The 20,552-nt window shown below is 38.8% G+C and overlaps 1 protein-coding gene and 1 pseudogene across 1 annotated transcript; both read right to left on the minus strand.

Annotated features, from left to right (window-relative positions):
* Nucleotides 1–448: 448 nt before the first annotated feature.
* On the minus strand, nucleotides 449–9,540 carry LOC114513209 (N-acetyllactosaminide alpha-1,3-galactosyltransferase-like 1). Its single transcript, XM_028532452.1, has 4 exons — nucleotides 9,467–9,540; nucleotides 8,355–8,402; nucleotides 1,543–1,680; nucleotides 449–1,115 (listed from the first exon to the last, which is right to left on the minus strand). Exons 1-4 carry the CDS (start codon nucleotides 9,538–9,540, stop codon nucleotides 449–451), a joined length of 927 nt encoding a protein of 308 aa, XP_028388253.1.
* Nucleotides 9,043–9,137, minus strand: LOC114514472 (annotated as a pseudogene).
* Nucleotides 9,541–20,552: the final 11,012 nt, after the last annotated feature.

The following is a 20,552-nucleotide window of genomic DNA, read 5'->3' on the forward strand; positions in this document are numbered from 1 at the left end:
TACTAGTTCAAATACAGATCGAGAATATTAATCCCAAGTAGTTATTTATCACAACACTGGAAAACAGAGTAAATATTTGATGAGCAAACTGATGAATATTTATCTTTACCCTTACATCTATCCCCTTGACATTTGTGGTTATCTGTCTATCTGTATTTTCTGAACTAGAGTCTGGGTGTATTTCTTCATAAAACATGTTGTCCCTCCAAAAATATTTCCACGTTATTAAAAATACATAGATAATAACACTACTGTACATTAACATTTAATTGTCCATTTATCCAGCATAGGTAGAATTAGATACTTCAAAATTATGAGGAGAAAAACAACTTATTTTGAAAGATCACATATTTTTGTAAGTTTCCAAAACACTAAAAAATTTAATGTTTTATCTTTAAGTACTCATTGTAATTCACTTATTAACCCATACATCTAATGATAATAACCATCAAATCCCTTTTAACTGCCATGCTATCTTAATATGTTTAATTTGTGGGGGAGTTCTAAAAGTTGGATCCCAATTGTATTCGGGTGATAACAACTTAGTGGGCTTATTGATAAAAAAATACTTGTTTAGGTGACATTCATATGTGCTGACAAGTTCATTTTCTATGTCACCAGTTACTCCTTTTTGATATTCTACAGTGAAGGTCAAAACCTCATAGGGTGTACCACCAAAAATGGCACTGTGATAATAGAAATCTCCCTTTCCAAAAGGGATAAAAGCTGTTGATTTAGATCTTCTTTCGTAAGGGAAATTTTGGGCATTCCTAAAATACCACCATGCATGAAGTTGAGCTACAGATTTGCCCAGGGTTTCCACTCCAAATTCATGCTTGAAGATCTGGTTTACACTCATGCTGAAGAGAAAGTCAACTTCATGCTGGATGTATTTTACAATATACATGTTTAAATTCTTCATGCATATGACATTAAAGTCTTCCCACATCTTGTCTTTTAATACAGTCAGTGGTTTAAATGTCCGAAGGGGACCCAGCTCTATGGGAGGTAACCTGGAGAAGTCATCCATCAAGATGTAAAAGATAACATTGTGGCCAACCATAAAATGCTCATTAGCAGATTGGATGAACTGTTTCAGGTGCTGTCCTGTAAACCTGTGAAACACGAACAAAAACAAACAGGAAAAATTTATTTTGGTAAAAATCGTCAGGAGAACACATGCCATTTAAACATGCTGTCTAACATATTCATCATTGTAGGTACGGGTAGAGAAGGTGGGTCTGTATCTTTATTGGTTAGTGGAAGAGAATGTAGTGATTTGAGGGCCTGGGAAGAACCATAAAATTCATTGTGAGGAAAGAAAAAGAGAGCTAAATGAATATTAATGAAAAGATTCCCACGTAATGTGAAAGACTTAGCCACAGCAGGAGAAAATAACTATGGTAGACAAATAAACATACAGGTCAGCCAGAAATGATGATTAGGGTTAATTATGAGTAGCTTTTTGGGTATAGAAAGTCCTTGAGTGCTTATCTACAATCAACTTTTACAAAATAAAGAAAGACTATTAGTAACACCTACTTTCCAGTAGCCCAAACAACCAAGCCTATGGTAATGTTCAGCCTTTTATAATACTTTTCCAGGACCTGTCTATTGTAAGTTTCTTCCCATATGACTGGAGCAAGCCAGTTAGTTGTTGTTATTACATCAGGACGTTTTCTGTGGAACAAACAAGAAACTAATTAAGCAGATGCCATTTAATTATGACAGCAGAAGTCGTTGTCCAAGTGAATATGCTAATGACTATAAAGTGCTTTCTATGTGCCGGCACAGTTATTGAGTGCTTTCCATCTAGTCCTTGCAATATCCTATAATGTAAGTGCTATTATTATCCTATTTTTCATATGAGGAAACAAACACAGATTGGTTGACTAAATTGCTTAGTATCACACAGCTAATAAATGGCAGAGTCAGGAGTTAAGATCAGCTGGTTGGACTTCAGAATCTATGCTTTAGGCATGGCACCACGTTGCCTTTTGAGCCTGGGGATTTTTTTTCTTTGAGCTCTGACTGCAGCTTAAACTTAAGTAGCCCAGGGTTTGAACATTTCTCTGATCACTGGCTGACGCAGACCGCACTTCTGCCTCCTTATGTCTCCTTCACCCCCCCCTTCTTTTCCTTTTCCTTTTCCTCCCTCCGGTTTTCCTAGAAGCTCTAGAGAACTCTCTTCACGTTTCCCCTGATGCTTTAGGCTCATCAATGCAAACTGCAAGGAAACAAAATTAGTCCAAAAAGGGAGAATGACATTAGATTTGGTTCTGATGATAACAATACGACAGTAGAACTAGCAACATTAGTAGTAATAGTTTTGCTGGAGGCAGGGCATTGAACTAGTAAAACAAATTACGAACTTCATTTTGGAAGGAAATGCATGCAAAGTGAGAAGCCATTTTGCTGTTGGTGATTGCAGGTTTTCATTACAAATCCAGACCCAGATAAGTGGATTTTGCAACGCTTAATAGTATTGATATATTATTAATAATATATAGTAGTTCTCCTTTATTGTCAGGGCATATATTCCAAGCTCCCAGTGGATGCCTGGAATTGCAGATAGTATTGAGCCCTATATGAAGGGGGGCCCCTAAAACCCTGAATTTATTTATTAAAAAATTGTGTAGTTATAATTACATGTTAAAACTTCAGTCATGCCCTGAAGCTCATTAGCTCAGTGGATTGAGCTCGGGCCTGTGAACCAAAGTGTTGCCAGTTTGATTCCCACTCAGGGCACATGCCTGGGTTGTGGGCCAGGGCCCATTACTAGAGGCAGGGGGTGCACTAGAGACAACCACACATTGATGTCTCTCTCCCTCTCTTTCTCCCTCCCTTCCCCTCTCTCTAAAAGTAAATAAATAAAAATCATTTAAAAAAACCAAAAATGTACAGTCACCTTCCAACTACTCTCCATTTGATGGAATACACCTATTGAGACATTTTTTCCGATGCTCAAAACAGTTTTGAACTCCTCAATTTCGATGTAGTTAAAGTGTTTCCTCCCTTTTCTGTTTCACCTGTTCCACATTGGTAAAAGTGTTTCCCTTGGAGGACTTGTTTTTCATTCTGGGAAAGTAGCTCCGGGGCAGATCAGGTGAACAGGGAGGGTGGGGCATGGAGAGTGGGGCGAGCTGTTTTTGGTTAAAAACTGCTGAACACTCAGCATGATGTGAGCAGGTGAGCTCATAAACTCAAACCACCCATGATGAAATGGGCAAACACATTGAAAGAGTCTCCAAAAAAATTCTCTGAGGCCGAATGCAGCTTCTCACAGCAGCACCAGGTGGCACACTGATACAGGTGGAGCACTCACTCAGCAGGGAGGCCTGCACTACAAGGGGCCCGGCCTCCAGAGGACAATTCCAGGTTTTTTGGGTCCTTCACTGTCTTTGACTCACAACTCGTAAACTCTGTCTTAAAACTGGCCAGATGTATCCTTGCCACAATGATGATACTTAGAAATCATGGACACTACAGATACAAATCAGTGTCTATTTGAGAAGATGAAAGGGTTTGAAGATTGTCCCTCTTTCCTCATTAGATCAGATTAAGGATTTGTTTCCAGAGTGAAAGAAAAAGTCTCTGAAAGCAGAAGGCAATTAAAAACCCATCTTTAAAGCTGGTTTGATAAATGGAAGAGGAAGAAATAGTCCACTGAGAGTCATTAGATTTCAATGCTGACCAGAAGCCATCCTCTGCAAAGGAGGCTCTCAGAAATCAGGTGGACAAGATGACCCACCCTGTGGATGCCTTGCCTAGCCCCCCTTGTTGGCTTAGTATCTACATACAAAGTGGCCACTCTAGCTGCTTGGTGTCTGATGGGGATTGCGCCTGGGCTCAATGACATGGACATCCCTATACCAAGATGGAGCTATTAGCCAGTGCTGAGTGGATGATGGGCCAACAGCACGAGCCAACTCTGAGCCTAAATATGTCACTGTTTCCCAGGGGTGCCAGCCAAGTGACAGCTGCTTGATTATATTAGACTCCAAAAGGAAAGGGGCAGCATCTTTGCCTTGGAGGAATGTTTCATGTTCTGGGTGGGGATTTGCTTTCCCTGCCAAAGTTGGATCTGCCAACTTTGTTGACTTGCAGAATATCTGATTTATTGCTATTAAATTTAATTTATTGCTATTGCTATTGCAAACATGACGTTGCCTCCCTCAGGGTGCACATTTCATAGTGAAAGTAGTGTGGCAATCGGCTCGCTTCCATAAAGTTTTCTGGTCTGAGTATGTGCATCGCTGTCCAGAGGCAGCTGGCCTGGTAAAGCTGGAATGGCTAGGAAGAGTCTCAGTTTCGGTGTTTGTTCAGAGATGATTCCTGAAACGTTGAGGAACTGTTCTGTAGTACACTGTTAATGCTTTGAATCAGTGAACAGTGTGAGGTGCCATTTCCTCCAAAACTAAAAGACACCGTCCACAAAGCAAGATGGATGTGGGGTGTTCCTACTCATGGTCGTATCTAATAACTAGTTTATAGAATGTTTACTTGCTATTGTTGTGACCTTGGGTTCAGTGGGTTTAGAGTTCTTAGTTCTCAATGGAAAAAGTCCTTTCTGCAGCAGGAAGTCCTCCTCCACTTCCTGTCTACCTGGCTTGATCACCATATTACCAGCCTAGTTTGTGCCTTTTCTTGTTTCCTCTGTACTCATGTAATTCTATAGATAATATGTGTACAACACACACACACACACACACACACACACACACACAAATACACATATATAGCCAGGCTTTTAAAATGCTATTTATTTTAAAGTAATGAGATAATGCACACACTTCTGCATCTTCCTTTTCTCAGCACAACCGTGTGGAAATCCTTCCAGATGTTCTGTACTAGTTCTTACTCATTCTTTCTAAGGGCTGAATAATTCTGGACAGTTTGTTTAGCCAGTTCCTTATGAATGGGTGTTCATTCTATTTCTGGGATTTTTTTTTATCACTATGAGAAGTGATACAATAAACTTTCTTAATCTTGTATCCTTATGTATCGTTGCTGTTGTTTTGCTGGATAATCCCAGGAGTGGGATTGCTGTCTGTGTACATTCATTTTTGATAGGGGTTACCCAATTACTTTTTAAATGGCTGTAATACTTCACATGTCCAGGAGCATTTTCATTACATTGGCAGACTGTAGCTCTTTGAAAATTCCAGTGTAATGTGTATAACAGCTCATTATTACTTTTTATTACATTTCTCTAATTTTCAGTGAATTTAAGCATCTTTTCATATGCTTGTTGATTATCTCAATTTGCTTTACTGTGAGTTTCATATTTTTCTATTGGATTGTTGATTTTTTCAGCAGTGTGTAGGAGTTCCTTGTGTTTAATTACACCATGTAATTACATGTATTACAAACAATTTTTCTCAGGTGATTTTCTCATCTATTAAATTTTGGTTCTAATGAAATAAAATAAAAGTTTTAAATTTTATGTAGATCACTGTAATAGCATAATCAATAAAATTCAATTTAAAAAATAAATTTTATGTAGTGAAAGGTATCTTCTTAAGTAGCTACTATGTTTCCAGCATTTTAATTAGGGTTTCCTGCCCTGGCTGGTGTGGCTTAGTGGATTGAGCGTGGGCCTGTGAACCAAAGGGTCGCTGGTTCGATTCCCAGTCAGGACACATGCCTGGGTTATGGGCCAGGTGCCCAGCGGGGAGCATGTGAGAGGCAACCACACACTGATGTTTCTCTTGCTCTCTCTCTCCTTTCTTCTCTGTCTAAAAATAAATAACTAAATAGTTTTAAAAAAAGATTTCCTTCTTACCTAGATTTTACATGTTTTCTTATTGACTTCATAATAAGATTTGTTATTGCCTTACTTTTTACATTTAAGCCTTTACTCTACTGGGAATTCACTTTTGTATGTGATGTAGGATGGGGGCTCCACATTTTTCCCACTTAGATCACTAGGTCTAAGTGTGAGGCGTCAAGTGTGAAATAGGCCATTCTCCCCTCACTGATTTTATTAGCCATAAGTATTTATTTAAATAGAAAATATCAATTCCCCGCTCCCCACATGAAGTAAATGTGTAATGTGTTTCCTTCTGAACAATGAATTTTGGTCATAACTTCGGAATCTTCATATAAGAGCTCTGTCAAGTGTCTAGGACTAGGATCAGACCTTTCTCTTTGGGAATTCTCTTTGTAACTCTCTTCACTGGTTTCTAAAAGGCCATCTTTGTTATACATCAATGTTCATCCAGTACACTGTGCTCTAATTCTGGACTTACCATGCTTATAATCTGTTCCATGTTGATTTGATCACAGTGGTGTTAGGCAAAATTCTCTTATTTTTCACACTTTCTTTTGCTGTTCTGAGATATTCTTATATTTACTTGAAAAAAACTTAGTTTTTTTCTAATTAATAAAAACAAAAAAAAATGAACTTCTTCCCTGATATCTCAATATTGAAGAGGTCACTTTATTTTAAGCCAACATGATGCTTAATAATAAAGCACAGGCCTTCCAATTAAGGATGCCTTCTACCTCTATTCATTGTTATAAAAGTATATCAATTCCATTAGACCAAGGGTTTTATGTATTTATTTATTCCACAAATACTGAGCCTCTACTATGTCTAGGCTGTTTGTTAGGCACATTCTAGTGAGGAGAGGCAGATAATAAATGAACTAACCAGCAAATATATAGCATGTTGGGTGTTTTTGAGCACAATGGAGAAAAATAAACTGGATAGGGAAGAAAGGGAGTGTGGGTACCATTTTATAAGGGGAGGTTGGAGTCTCGAGGGGAGTGAAGGAGTGAGCCACTTGGCTATTGAAGGATGAATGATCCATGCAGAAAGAACACAAGGTGCCGAGGCCCTGAGGTGAGAGCATGAGTGATGTATCCGAGTAACATCAGGGAGCCATTGTGATTAGAGTGGAGTGAGGTCAGAGATGGATACGAGGTGGCTATTTCGTCCATAATTATTTCTGACATTTTAAACTCTTTGAACTCCTTGGAAAGCATCTTAGAACAGTAGAGGGTCTAAATATCCATAATAGCAAAAACCTAGAAACAGTGTAAGTGCCCATTAACAGGGCAATGGATGAACAAACTGTGGTATAATTCCACAGACAGTTATTATGCAGCCGTCAGAATGAATGATTGTAATATGCAATATTTGGATGACTCTTAGCAATCTCATATTGAGGGAAAAAATAAGTCCCTGAAGATTACATACAGTATGGTATGCTCTTTATAAAGTTACAAACAACTGAAATTTAAAAACAGACTTTCCCAAGATTATGTATAGAGGATATATATTTAACAAAGAAAGTAAGGAGATGATAAGTCAGGATTCTGAGTGGTGGTTGTTACAGGGCAGAGACACAGAGCGGGAGTCTTGGAAGGAACACAGAGCTATTTGTGTAATTTGAAGCTATTGAAGGTGGTAATGTCTGTTTCATTAAAAGTAAGTAAGCAAGAAAGCATACAGATCAATAATATGAGCAGATTTTGCATGGACTAATGAGATGAATCATGAAGCAAGGATTATTATTGATGTAACTCTGTATATCTAAGATCTGTTTTAAAAATATAAATATGAAAAGAATTCACAGATGGTGAAATACACATAAAAAGCTGCTGAAATTTAATAATTACAGAAATGAAATTGAACTGAGATATTTTAACTAACAGTTTTTCCATTAATAACATGTTTGATACTACATGTTTATAATAAAATATAAATATGTAAAGCAAGTAAAATTTTACTAACATCCATCCCCTGCTGATTGGAAAATAAATGGTATAATCACCAAAGGGCATTTTAGCAGCCCTTTAATCAAAATTTTAAATGTTTATATCATCTTAAATTAATGATAGGAATTTATCCCACAGATAAATTCACACAACCATGCACAAACACATCTGAACAAGGATATTCATTAAAATATTACTTACAATAGCCACCAAATTACACACAATACAATACCAATAGGGAGTTGGCTGAAATAATTACGCTCTGTAGCCATAAAATAGGAGACTGGGTAGCTATTAAAAAGAAAGAGCTTCTCCCCTGAGTGTTAATGCCAAAATCAAGAGAAGTCATTAATGGCATTTGGGGGGCTGCTTATAAAGTGATTTTTTTTCTTCCCCTAATAAAACTGGGAATGTTAAACCAGATGATAGCCTTCTTATTATGACCCTTAATTACCTGACTCTTTATAAATAAATCCTAGTTTGGTACATAAGAGCCTTACTAGTAAGAACTCTAAGTCCCGAAAGCCTCTGAGGATAGCTACAATTTGATGATAGGGAAAAAAGTTTCCTCCATTCAAACTGAGGTATAGTATTATTATTATATTGTGAGCAGAAATTTTTGTTCTTACGTTGGATTAAACCAGTCGGAGAGCTGAGGTTCTTCTGCTTCACCATCCCTGGGCACAAACAGAAAGTCAAGTTAAGAGCAACCACTCACCCTGCAAGCACATATGGCACCCCTCTAACGTGACAGGCACTCTTTGGTGCTGGGTAGGTAATTATGAACACTTAGGTCAGCCCCTGCCCTCAGGAAGCTAGTAAACTAGCAGGAAAGACAAGACTAAATAGATAATTATAGTAGAGAGTAATAAGGGCCAGTAGGGAGAAACAGATCTCCATGGGAGCATATGCATGTAAATGGGGCATCTAACCTAAATTCGGGGTCAGAGGAAACCAACTGGAAGAGAAGCATGTGAACCGGGTGAAGAGGTCATGACCAAAGGCAGGAGGGAAGTGACAGTATGTTGGGAGGGAACATATTTTTAAAATTAACAGAACAGGAAAAATGATGTATTTTCAGAGAAAATGCAGATTTACTTCATTTATCAAACATCAGTAGCTTAGTATGTGATAGATACTCTGTTACGTGTTGGAATGAAGAGGCTGAAGTAGGAGCCCAAATGTTCACCTTTGATTTTTATTAGAGAAGAAGGAGCCACCCAAGGTTTTGTTGTAAACTTTTAAGTTAATTATTTAATTAACAAGATTAGGAGGGAATTTCCCTTTATCAACCAGGGACATTTTTTCTTTTTTCCACACTGTACAACTCCCTTCAGTGCTCACAGCCCACAGATAAGGAGGCTGGGCGATGGTTCGAGGCTGCAGTTTACTCTGGCATGGGCACACTATGCATTTTGTAAAATAGAATAACTTTAAGCAACTTCTGCTTCCAGAAAGATGGGATAGTCCTGATTTTCCTTATTCCTATCACTAAGTATGGCTGAAACTCCTGGACGTTGTACATAAAGACTTTGAGAGGCGGAGAGAAGGCAGATCAGGTGGACTCCTTGGGTCTCAAAAATGGACACGGCAGTGACTCCCCTGGATTTTCTGCCACATATATCCCAGACCGGGTGTTAGAGAAGCCAGCAGCCCAGGAATGCCAATGGGCAGACACAAAAAGAACCCCAAGAAAAGCCTGCTCTTCACAGCTAGAGGACCAGGAAAAGGGCAACCTCACAAGGCAGAAAAGTTGTAAACACTACTCGCGTAGTCCAGCCCAATGCCACAGAACAGCGGTGGCCCCACGCCCATCCCTCTAGAAACAGCCACGTGGACAGCTCAGCTGGAAATCCTCTGCAGACCGTAATGAGGTTGCCTCACCTCCTCACTGGCATGGAGTTCGAGGAGGCTAGCGGCGGTTAGAACTTCCACCACTGCTCAGCACTCGTGGCCGTCCTCCTGCCGTCCATGTCAGTGGAGACCATGTGGGAGCCTGAACTCCCATCCCTGCTGTTGTAACAAGGAGCCCTCCCCACCAGGTTTCAGAGGAGGCAGAGGCGAGCACCCGAAGTTTGACCCTTCAACTGATCGGATTGAGTAGGTGCCACCCGTGTCCCAGCTTGAGCGGTATAAGAGGATGCCTGTTAAAACAGACTTAAATAAGATGCAGTCTCCTAATACCTCAAATGCCCAAGTTTCAATGAAAAAATCACTCATTTTACCAGGAATCAGGAAGGTCTCACCCCAAGAATCAAGAAGATCTCTGAACGAGAAAGGACAGTCTGCAGATGTCATGGTCACACGGACGTTAGAATCACCTGAGAAGGGTTTGAAAACAGCCATTGTAAAACTGCTTCAGCGAGCAATTACCAACACTCGAAACAAATGAAAAAATAGAAAGTGACAGCAAAGAAATAGAAAGTCTAACCAGAGGTATAGATGATATAAAGAAGGACCAAAATAAATTTTAGAACTTAAAAATACAACAGTAAAAATAAAAACTCAGTGAAAAAGCTTAACAGCATAATAGAGAGGATGGAGGGGAAAAACAGTGAACTTAGAGATAGAATAATAGAAATCACTCCATCTGAACAACAGAGAGAAAAGGAAGGAAGAAATGAACAGAGCCTCAGGAAAATGTGGGCCTGTAACAAAAGATTTAACATTCATGCGCTTAGACTACCAGGAGAAAAAAAGAATGGGGCTGAAAAAGTGTTTTAAAAAATGGCAGAACATTCCCCCAAATTTGATGAAAGACATAAACATACAGATTCAAGAAACTGAGTGAACCCCACACAAGATAAACCTAAAGAAATCCAGGATAAAGCATGTGATAGTCAAATTTCTGAGAGCTAAAGGTGAAAAAAATCTTGAAAGCAGTCAGAGAAAAATGATTCACCTGTAGGGAAAAATAATTGATGGAAAGTGGGTTTCTCATCAGAAATCATGGACCCAAAAGGGAGTGGAACAATATTTTCCAGGTGCTATAACAGAAGAGCTGTCAACCAAAGTGTCCCTCAGCAGGTGAATGGTTCAACAAGCGTTGGTACATCCCTTCATGGAGTGTTACACAGCAATAAAAAGAAATGACCTACTGATATACATGACAGCATGGCTGGATCTCAAGGGCATTATACTGAATGAAAAAAAAGCTTATCTCAATAGGTTATATACTGTATTGGCTTGGCCCAAAACTCCAAGACACCTTTTTCATTTTCACCAATAACTTTATTGATTTGGATATTTTGAGTATGTCACCTATCTCCCGCTATTGGCTTCTAGTGGTAGAGACCAGGGGTGCTGCTAAACATCTCCCAATGCATGAGACAGCCCCACAACAAAGCATCATTTGGCCAAAATGTCAATTGTACCAAGAAACCTCGCAAATCACTTCTGATATGGTCAGTCAGTCACAGCACCTTCTCCATACACTGCACAAATTTTTTGTGTGTTGCATTTTTATCTTTCTTGAAATAGTAAAGCATAATATGCCAAAATATTGCATATTTTCTTCTATTTTCAATATTAAAATGGCTGCACAAAAATTAAAGAAACTGCAAAAGTTTCTTTAATGCACGCTGATGTGACAGCTGTCACAATACAATCTAACAAAATTGTTCGAATGAAGTTAACAACCAAGCCTTACTAGAGCCATCCTACAGAAAAAACTAAACAAACTTTTTGGCCGACCCAATATGATTCCATTTATAAACTCGGTCAAAGTGCCAAAATTATAGAGAGAAAATCAGATTAGTGGTACCAGGGAGGGCGAGGGGAAAGGGTTGGTAAAGTGTAAATGGTAGCTCAGAGGAGGTCTTTGTGCTGAAGGAGTAGGTTGTATCTTGATTGCTGCGGTGGTTACAAGAATCTACACATGTGATAAAATGTTATATAACTTTGCACATACATTGTTTCAACATAATGATTTCCTGTTGAGGTATTGTACAATAATTATGTAATGTGTAACATTGGGGAGAATTGGGTGAAAGGTATATGTGACTTTGTACTATCTTTGCAACTTCCTGAGAATCTGTATTTCAAATCAGATATTTTTAAAAACCTTCCAAAGTGCATCCCTTTTTGACATTTCAGAGGTTTTTTTAGTCAAAGATATTTCATTATAGGATTTTCCAAGCCTCACATTCGTTCAGAATCAAAATCATCCACAGGGCAGAGGGGGACTAAGGGGAGCAAAAATAGGCCAACTGTAATAGCATAAAAAATAAAATATACTTTAAAACAAACAAACAAAAAAAACCCCACAATGGAAATCATCCATGCTGAACTTCATTAAAAATATACAGGGACAAATGAAAATTTTTTTCAAAGTTCATTTTTTTGATGGTTGATTTCAGTAATTTCTGGAGTCCTACACGATGGTCAATAGTAGAAAACATGGTTGACTAATGAGGGCTATCAATCTGAAAAAAATATTATATCACCCCAGACAGAGATATTTAAACTATAGCAAATGTCAAAAACTTGTTTGGTGTAAGCAGGCAAATGTGTCAAGTGAGCCAAATTTGGAGATGTACACACAATACACTCACACACACGTGTGTGTGCATAGTAGAATGTTTCTGAACTGATACCCAAGAAATGTGTCTGCGGCTGCCTCTGGAGAGTTCAGCCTGGTTTCCTGTCCTTTCTGATTGCCATCCCGTTAGAACCCACGTGACTCCAGCCAGTTTGCCCTCAATGCAGTTTGTAAAATATTTATGAAACCCAGATTCTTACCAGCAGAGACTTATCTTCTGTAGCTGCTTCTTTATTCTTTATCAAAATGAAAGAAAAATTCATTTAGTGTGAAATTTGGACAAATCCCCATTGCAGTTAGAATAACAGAAAATCTAGAATTGAGATTTCTTCATTTACTCACTTGTTAGCCAGATAGTTACTAAACTCCTACTCTATGCCAGCCATAATGCTCCAGTTCTGTAACCCATGGCATCCGGTTCTGACATGACACTGGCCTTTTTTTCTATTAAGGCACAACACCCCAGAGGGCAAATAACATACAGAACATGATATCAAAGCACAGGGTTAATTTTAAAAGTCATTAGCTCCCACAATATTGCTAATTTTCAAATAGCATTCAGTGACAATGCATTGTTTATTTAAAAAAAAAAGACTATAAGGAGGAAGGCATGGTTGAGATAAGAATTTGAACTTATTTAGGTAGGAAATCTTAGAAGGCTAGCAAATTTGTCCCCCAGTACGGCTGTGTTTCTGCTGCAGGTTACTTTGAGTCTTGTTCCTATTGGATGGAACTCTGATGTAGCCTAAAGTACATCTGAAATAGCCCCCAATGCTCTCTGTCCTATTATCTTGCCTTATGTCTTTCTTCATAGCATGATTATGTAAAATACAATGCTCCTGACATTATAGTATATATATTTCTTTGCTCATTGTCCATCTTCTCCACCCAGAATATAAAGTTTCCTAAGAGAAGTTGCTTCGTATGGGTTATTACTGTTTTCCCAGCACCTAGAACAGGAGCTGGTACCAAGAAAGTGTTTGAGAAATATTTGTTGAATGTTGAAAAATGAAAGAGTTAGTATATTTATTATTTTGTTTGTTCCCCAATGAGGAGATAATTTTTTAGATTAATTAAGGGAGTGTTTATTAATACTTTTTGGATGAAGCTCAGTATTTTAGATCAACTCTGCCAATCACTAAAGATAATGACTCATTAATTTTTTTATATTTACCGGAAATGATGCTTAATCAGTGTCAGTGATACAGCAAATGAAATCAATAACAGTATTTTTCTTTTGGAATTCATTCTCTGCTAGAAACAAAGAGGAGAAAAGAGGGGGGTTTTTAGAAAGTAAAAAACAACTTCCTTGCCATCTTCTAATAACAAATTAATTTATGGAAATTCGGCCACCAACCCAAGTGTCTTACTCTGGGATGCTCAGCCTTAGAAAGAAGGCAGACTTGAGTTAGGGAAACCACCTGTCTTCTTTGAAGTGCCTATCAAAATCTCCCTTAGGATGCCATCCGATCCTTTTTAGATCAGGTGCAAAGCATCAGTGACATTCATTTTGTGTTCCTTTATCAAAGTCCACCATGATTGATTTTATAAAGGAAATTTTTTTTTAAAGTTCTACTTCATTTGTGCTTCTGTAAAAATAACAAGAGGCACTTATGAAGACATCCTTATGCACTGGGATGTATTCTTTCCCAAAGTTACTGTTTATATATCTTTTCCCCACAAAGATATTAAAACTAACAATTTATTCAACGACTGTAAGAGTAGTAACCTAAAACTATATGAGCTGTCTTAAAGGTATATCCTTGTAAACAGTGATTGAAAGTCTAAATTAAAGGCATTAAGCTCTAAAGTGGAGTGTTTTGTGCCAGCCCATGCACCACGTGTTGAAGGTATCAGGATTTCTGTTTGCAAGTGTAAGCTGGTGTTTAGCAGGCATCATCCAAGAACAGGTCCTGCTTTTGGGTTATGCATTGGAGTAAACTGAGGTCTCTGATACCTACTTTTTGAACACTTATAATTAATAAGCAAGGTGTTTTAGATCTGTACCTTCCAATATGGTGGCCACTAGCAATAAGTGACTAGTGAATACTTGAAATGTTGCTAGTTCAAACAGTGGAGTTTGAAGACTCGGCATGGAAAAAAAAAGTAACATATCTTATTAATATTGTTTATATTTACTACATGTTGGAATAAAATTTTTGATATAGTGGGTTAAATGAAATACATTACTAAAATGAATGTCATCTGTCCCAGATGAGAAAGAAGTTAAAGGAGTTAAATACCACCACACCAGTATTACCACCAAACCAGACATTACCAGAAATGTCTTTTTAAAGCCCTGGCTTTGTGGCTCAGTGGATTGAGCACCAGCCTGCAAACCACAGGGTTGTCGGTTCGATTACCAGTCAGGGCACATGCCTGGGTTGCAAGTCAGGCTCCCCAGTGCAGGGTGTGCAAGAGGCAACCACACATTGATATTTCTCTTCCTCTCTTTCTCCCTCCTTTGTCCTCTGTCTAAAAATAAATAAATAAAATCACAAAAAAGTAAAAAGACATTTCTTTAAGAAGAAGAGCCCTGGCATGTGTGGCTCAGTTGGTTGGAGCATCATCCTGTAACCAAAAGGTTGTGGGCTTGATGCCCCATCAGGGCACATGCCCAGGTCGCAGGTTCCATCCCCAGTCTGGGTGTGTACCATCCCGAATCAGGGTGCATAAGGGTGGCAATCGATCAATGTATCTCTCTTACACCCATGCTTCTCTCTCTTCCTCCCTCTCTAAAAAGCAATGAAAAAATGTGCTTGGGTGAAGATTTAAAAAAAAAAAGAAGAAAAAAAGGTAAAAAATACCAATAATAAAATTGCAGTAACTCCATACCTATCAATAATTGCTTTAAATGTAAATGGATTAAATACTCCAAGACCCACTTCGGACACACAGTCTGAAAGTGAAGGGATGGAAAAGGATATTTCATGCAAATGGAAATGAAAAAAAAGGCAGAATTGCTTCCATATATTGACTATTGTAAATAATGAACGTTTTGATAGTTGCCATATGGGGGGCGGGGGTGTGGGGATGGGTAAAAAAGGTGAAGGGGTTAAGAAGCACAAATTGGTAGTTACAGAATAGTCATGGGGGTGTAAAGTATAGCACAGGGAATATAGTCAACAATATTGTCATAACTATGGTGTCAGATGGGTACTAGATTTATTGGGGTGATCATAAGGTATAAATGTCTAATCACTGGGTTGTACAACAGAAACTAAAGTAACATTGTACATCAACTGTAATTGAGAAAATAAAAAATACTAAAAATAAAAAAAAGAGAAAGCTGGGGTAGTAATACTTATATCAGACAAAATAGACTTTAAAACAAAGACTATAACTGGAAATAAGGAAGAATATTTCATGTGCAATAGCCAAGATATGGAGCAACCCAAGTGCCCTTCGATAGACCACTGGCCAGGAAGATGCGGTGCATGTGTACAGCGGAATACCACTCAGCCATTTGCAGCAACACAGGTGAACCCAGGGCATATCATGCTACCGGAAATAAGTCAGACGGAGGAAACAAATACCATATGATTATACTTACATGTGGAATCTAAGAAACAATAAATAATCAGAACAAACCCATAGATACGGAGAACAAACTGATTGTTGCCAGATATGAAGGGAGTTGGGCTGGGTGGAAAAGGTACAAATTGTCAGTTACAAAATAGTCACGGGGACGTAAAGCATTGGGAACATAGTCAATAATGTTATAGTAAATATGTATGGGGCCAGGCGGGTGCTAACTCATTGGGGAGAGAACTTCAAAAGCTTTGTAAATGTCTAACCACTACACTGTACATGAGAAACTAAATGATGTTGAATGTCAACTGTAACTGAAAATTTTAAAAAGAATTTTAAAAATAAGCACATTTTGAGCTGAAATAAAACTGTGTAATTTGAAATTCAAAAAACATAAAGGTCGGCTGTTTCTTTTTATACTTCGGTGATGGGGTTACTGGAATATTTAAAGTTACAGATGTGACTTGTGCTGTGTTCCTTTAGACAGCTCTCCTCTAGACAATGCCATACCGGGAAGGCTTCAACTGGGCGTGATTTCAGTGTCCAGCAATGTGAAATGACCGACTTTTAAATTCAAAAAAACATTAGAAATCCCTGTGAATGAGGCAAGATTCCATTTAACCAGATTGCTTCTGACAATACATCCTCAATGCCATTATTCTTAAAGGCCAGAAATATGTTTAAGTGTCACCTACCTTGTACGGTACACTTTGAAGGCCAAGGTTTGAGGATGAGCCCTCCTATGATTTCACCAGGTCATCTGAAATTTCATACAGTCTCTTCCTAAGAGCCTTACCTTTAGTTCTTGTCTGAGGATGTTTTCTGAGCATTACATTTTCGGGTTTTTAGGAAAAAATATAAAAAGATATTACCTAATACTCTCCTTGTGTTCGGATCTTCTGCTAATGGTGATGTCATCAGACTCTTGGTGATGAAAGCATTAGAAAGTCATAATGATACATTTGGTAGCAAGTTCTTCTCATTGTTACCAGATCGTAGAACTTTGTCTCATTTGAAAAAATAAAGGATTTTAAATATTTTGCTTTTAGGGTTTTGTTGTTGCTTTTGTACTTCCTTACCTGTCTCAATGACTGGTTTTTACTTATGGAAGTATATTGTGAATGGTGTGCTGGTGTGTGTGTGTGTGTGTGTGTGGTGTGTGTTGTGTGTATGGATGACACAAAAGTGAAACTTTTTTATTCTTCATCCTCTGTTAGGTGTTGTCCAATTACCCAAGGTAAAGCTAATCCCTCCTTATGTTTTCTTAGGGTTTTTTAAAGTTAATTAATTATGTATTTATTTTTAAAGAGAAGAAGAGAAACATCAGTGTATGGTTGCCTCTCACGTGGCCCTCACGGGGAACCTGGCCCACAACCCAGGCACGTGCCCTGACGGGGAATCGAAGTGACGACCCCTTGGTTCGCAGCCTGCGCTCAATCCACTGAGCTACACCAGCCAGGGCAGAATGTTTTTAAAATGCTTATTTTCTGATTGTAGAAGTAACACATCTCCACGTTATTAAATTTGTCATGTGCATAAAAGCTCAAAGAAGAAAATGATACTCAAATATAATCACAGTGTCCTGAGATAACCACCCTTCACTTGAGATATAGCATGCACCTTTGTTTTGCCCTTCTTCCTTAAAAATAAATTTGTTTTTTATATTGAAAAAAGAGACACTCAGAGTAAAAAAGTTCTAACAGAGAAAAAGTTTACATTAATGCGCCTGACTCTTCCCATACCCCCATCTCCAGGGGCAGCTACTGTTAGTGGTTTGCTGGGTTTTATTTATATTTTATGTATATAGTGTATGTATATTCCCCCTTCTTCGCACAAATGGCAGCCTACTAAAACCACTCTTTGGTACTTTGAATTTCTTACTCATCAGTAAATATTTTGAAGATCATTGCATTACATCTCATACATTTAACATTCTAGTGAACTGTATTTTATGGCATGACCATATCATAATTTAAACAGCTTTCTATAGTCAGAAATTTTGGTTGATTATTGTCTTTGATGTTGTAAGAGATGCCACAGTAGAAATACTTGACTATGCCCTATGAGCACATGTTGAAGTGTATTATAGGATAAATTCCTGGAAATGGAATTGCTGGATCAAAGGTTATACCCATTTAAACCTTAAGTAAATGTTGCCAAATTGTTTTTCATAGTGGTTGTTCCAGTTTAACTCATACAATCAGTGGATGAAAGTACCCATTTCCTCACACCCTTATCAATATAGTTCATTGTTAAAATTTTGGTGTTTGACATCTGAAAGGTGTGTATCATATCTCAGTGTAGTTTTAATTTGCATTTATTTTATTATGACTGATGTTGAGCATCCTTTTGCATGTTTAAGAGTCATCACAGCCCTGGCTGGTGTGGCTCAGTGGACTGAGTGCCTGCCTGTGAACCAAAGGAGCCCCGGTTCGATTCCCAGTCGGAGCACATGCCTAGGTTGTGGGCCAGGTCCCCAGTGTGGGGGACACATGAGAGGCAACCACACATTGATGTTTCTCTTCCTCTCTTTCTCTCTTCCGTCTCTCTAAAAATAAATGAAATCTTTAAAAAAAATAAAATGAAGAGCAGAATTAGAAAGAAGGAATTTGGCAGTTAATTACAATTTCAGCACACACCATACAATCTGGCAATTCCACTTCTAGATATTTACCCAAGAGAGAGGAAAATGTTAAAAAAAAAAGTCTGCTTATGGTTTTTCATAGCAGTTTTCTTGGCAGTGGCCAAAAGGTGGAAACGACCCAAATGTTTGTCAACAGGTGACTGGATGAACAAACTGTGGGGTGGTGCCCAGAGATAAAAAGAACAAAGTGTTGATATATGCAAGAACACAGATGGACCCAAAGTAATTATATTGTAAAAGAAGCCAGGCCCCCCCATAAAAGAGCAAATACTGTATACTTTTATTTATATAAAATCTTAAATATGCCCGTTTTTATGTTTTGGCTACATCAGTCCTAAAATCAAGGCGCACCCATATCATCTGTCCCGTATGGAAGCTGAAAGAGGCAGGAATCCCCTCTCCTTGCCCCTTGTAGCTAAAACACGGGCACGTGTTCTAAACTATCTGGCGTGCTTATTAGATTCTTCTCCCTGGGACTCTGAACCTTAAGGGAGGTCCGTTATTGAGATTATTTGTAATACAGTCAAGAACTAACATTATGGCAGATGTCTCCAGCTACAGCAATAAGGACTGCAGCAGGCACACATATAAATATAAACATAATTACTGTAGGTATGCATTGTCACATAAAGCGTATATCTTTATATGTAGACCAATGGATTTGTCCTTTTCCTTCCCCTACCTATTTGAATGAGGAGTGTTCGTTTTCTTTTCCGTGTAGATGGGTGCTCAGCACACTGAAGAGCCACTAGTCCCGAGGGAGAGGACCCCCTGTCATCTGGCGTTCCTGGACGTGGTGAGGGAAACTGCTTTGTGTGTCACTTTTGGGGAATAAAGTGATTCTTTGTTGGTACAAAAGTTAGCTGAATTCTGCAAGGTGGAAACACATTTTATGAGAGTTGGGTGTGAGTAGAAGGGCGAGAATGGGAACTTCATGGCAAGATGGGTGGGCTGGTAGCCATTTGTTTGCTGTGCTCTCAGATGGCTCTCCGTCTCTCCCCACCCTCCGCTCAGTGTGGCAGAGACCCACATTTCCCAGACTCCCTTGCATCAGACAGTGAACGTCACTGGCAGAAGAGAGCAGACTAGAAGAAGAAAAGCCTCCCTCTCCCAGTCTCTCTCTCTTTCTACTGCTCACTTGAATGGCATCTTTAGCAGTGACTAGAATTTCTCTCTCTGTTGTCCCAGCTCATGTCAGGCGACTCATGCCGAGTTTTAGCCCTTTCTGGACACCTTACAATGTGTCCTCCAGCCCTAGAAGGGTCATTGCCCTCATTTAAAAGAAACAGTTATGAGTTACCTCACTCTCCCTTGCGTGCTCCTCAGCTCTCTGATCATCTATATGTCCAGTTTGCTATCTCAAATTTCTGCTGTTGGGAATACCGACAATAGTAGTTCCTGTTTTCCTCCCTGGACCCTGGCTACCAGTAAATGTGTGTGTGTGCATTTGTGTGATAAGTCGGTTTGTATAAAATATTATATAAGCATACAGCACATGTGCGTATGTGTGTGTGTTCATGCGGCGGGTATATGAGTGCATACAAAAGGAATTTTGAGGGGCAGGGTTTCAAAGAGAGAGTAAAGGGATGCTTTCAATTTCCCCTCCATATTATTTTTATTTTATTCGTATTAGCTTTTACAATAAACAACTTTGTCATTTTAAAACACATCGCCCTTTTTGAACAACTCGAAGTTTCCTACCTGTCTGCCCATCTGGTGGCAGCTTTCATGCCCTCCACGCTTTAACACGGCTTCTTAGGACAGTCACAGTGACTTTCCCCTGTCCGCACCTCCAGACAGTCCGTAGCCTCAGGTAATGTGAGAAACGTGTATCTGCTTGGATCAGTGAAAATATCTCAGGTTTCACTTTCTTGTGACAGGTTTGATTTTGTTCAATGTGACCCAACCAATAACAGATTGTCAACACTCACAGGGGATATAAAAATCACTGTGTGACTTTATAAAATCTGATGTGAGTGCATGCATTCTGCACCTGCTGCATCGCACGCCAGACGATTCAGAAGAACATGAGGAGAAGTATGAGTGTGTCGTGTTGGTGAACTTGCTGTTTTGTCGGCAATTTTTTTACTGCTAACGCTTGACAAGGGCTAA

Source organism: Phyllostomus discolor, chromosome 3 (assembly GCF_004126475.2).
Source record: "Phyllostomus discolor isolate MPI-MPIP mPhyDis1 chromosome 3, mPhyDis1.pri.v3, whole genome shotgun sequence".
Lineage (NCBI taxonomy): Eukaryota > Metazoa > Chordata > Mammalia > Chiroptera > Phyllostomidae > Phyllostomus > Phyllostomus discolor.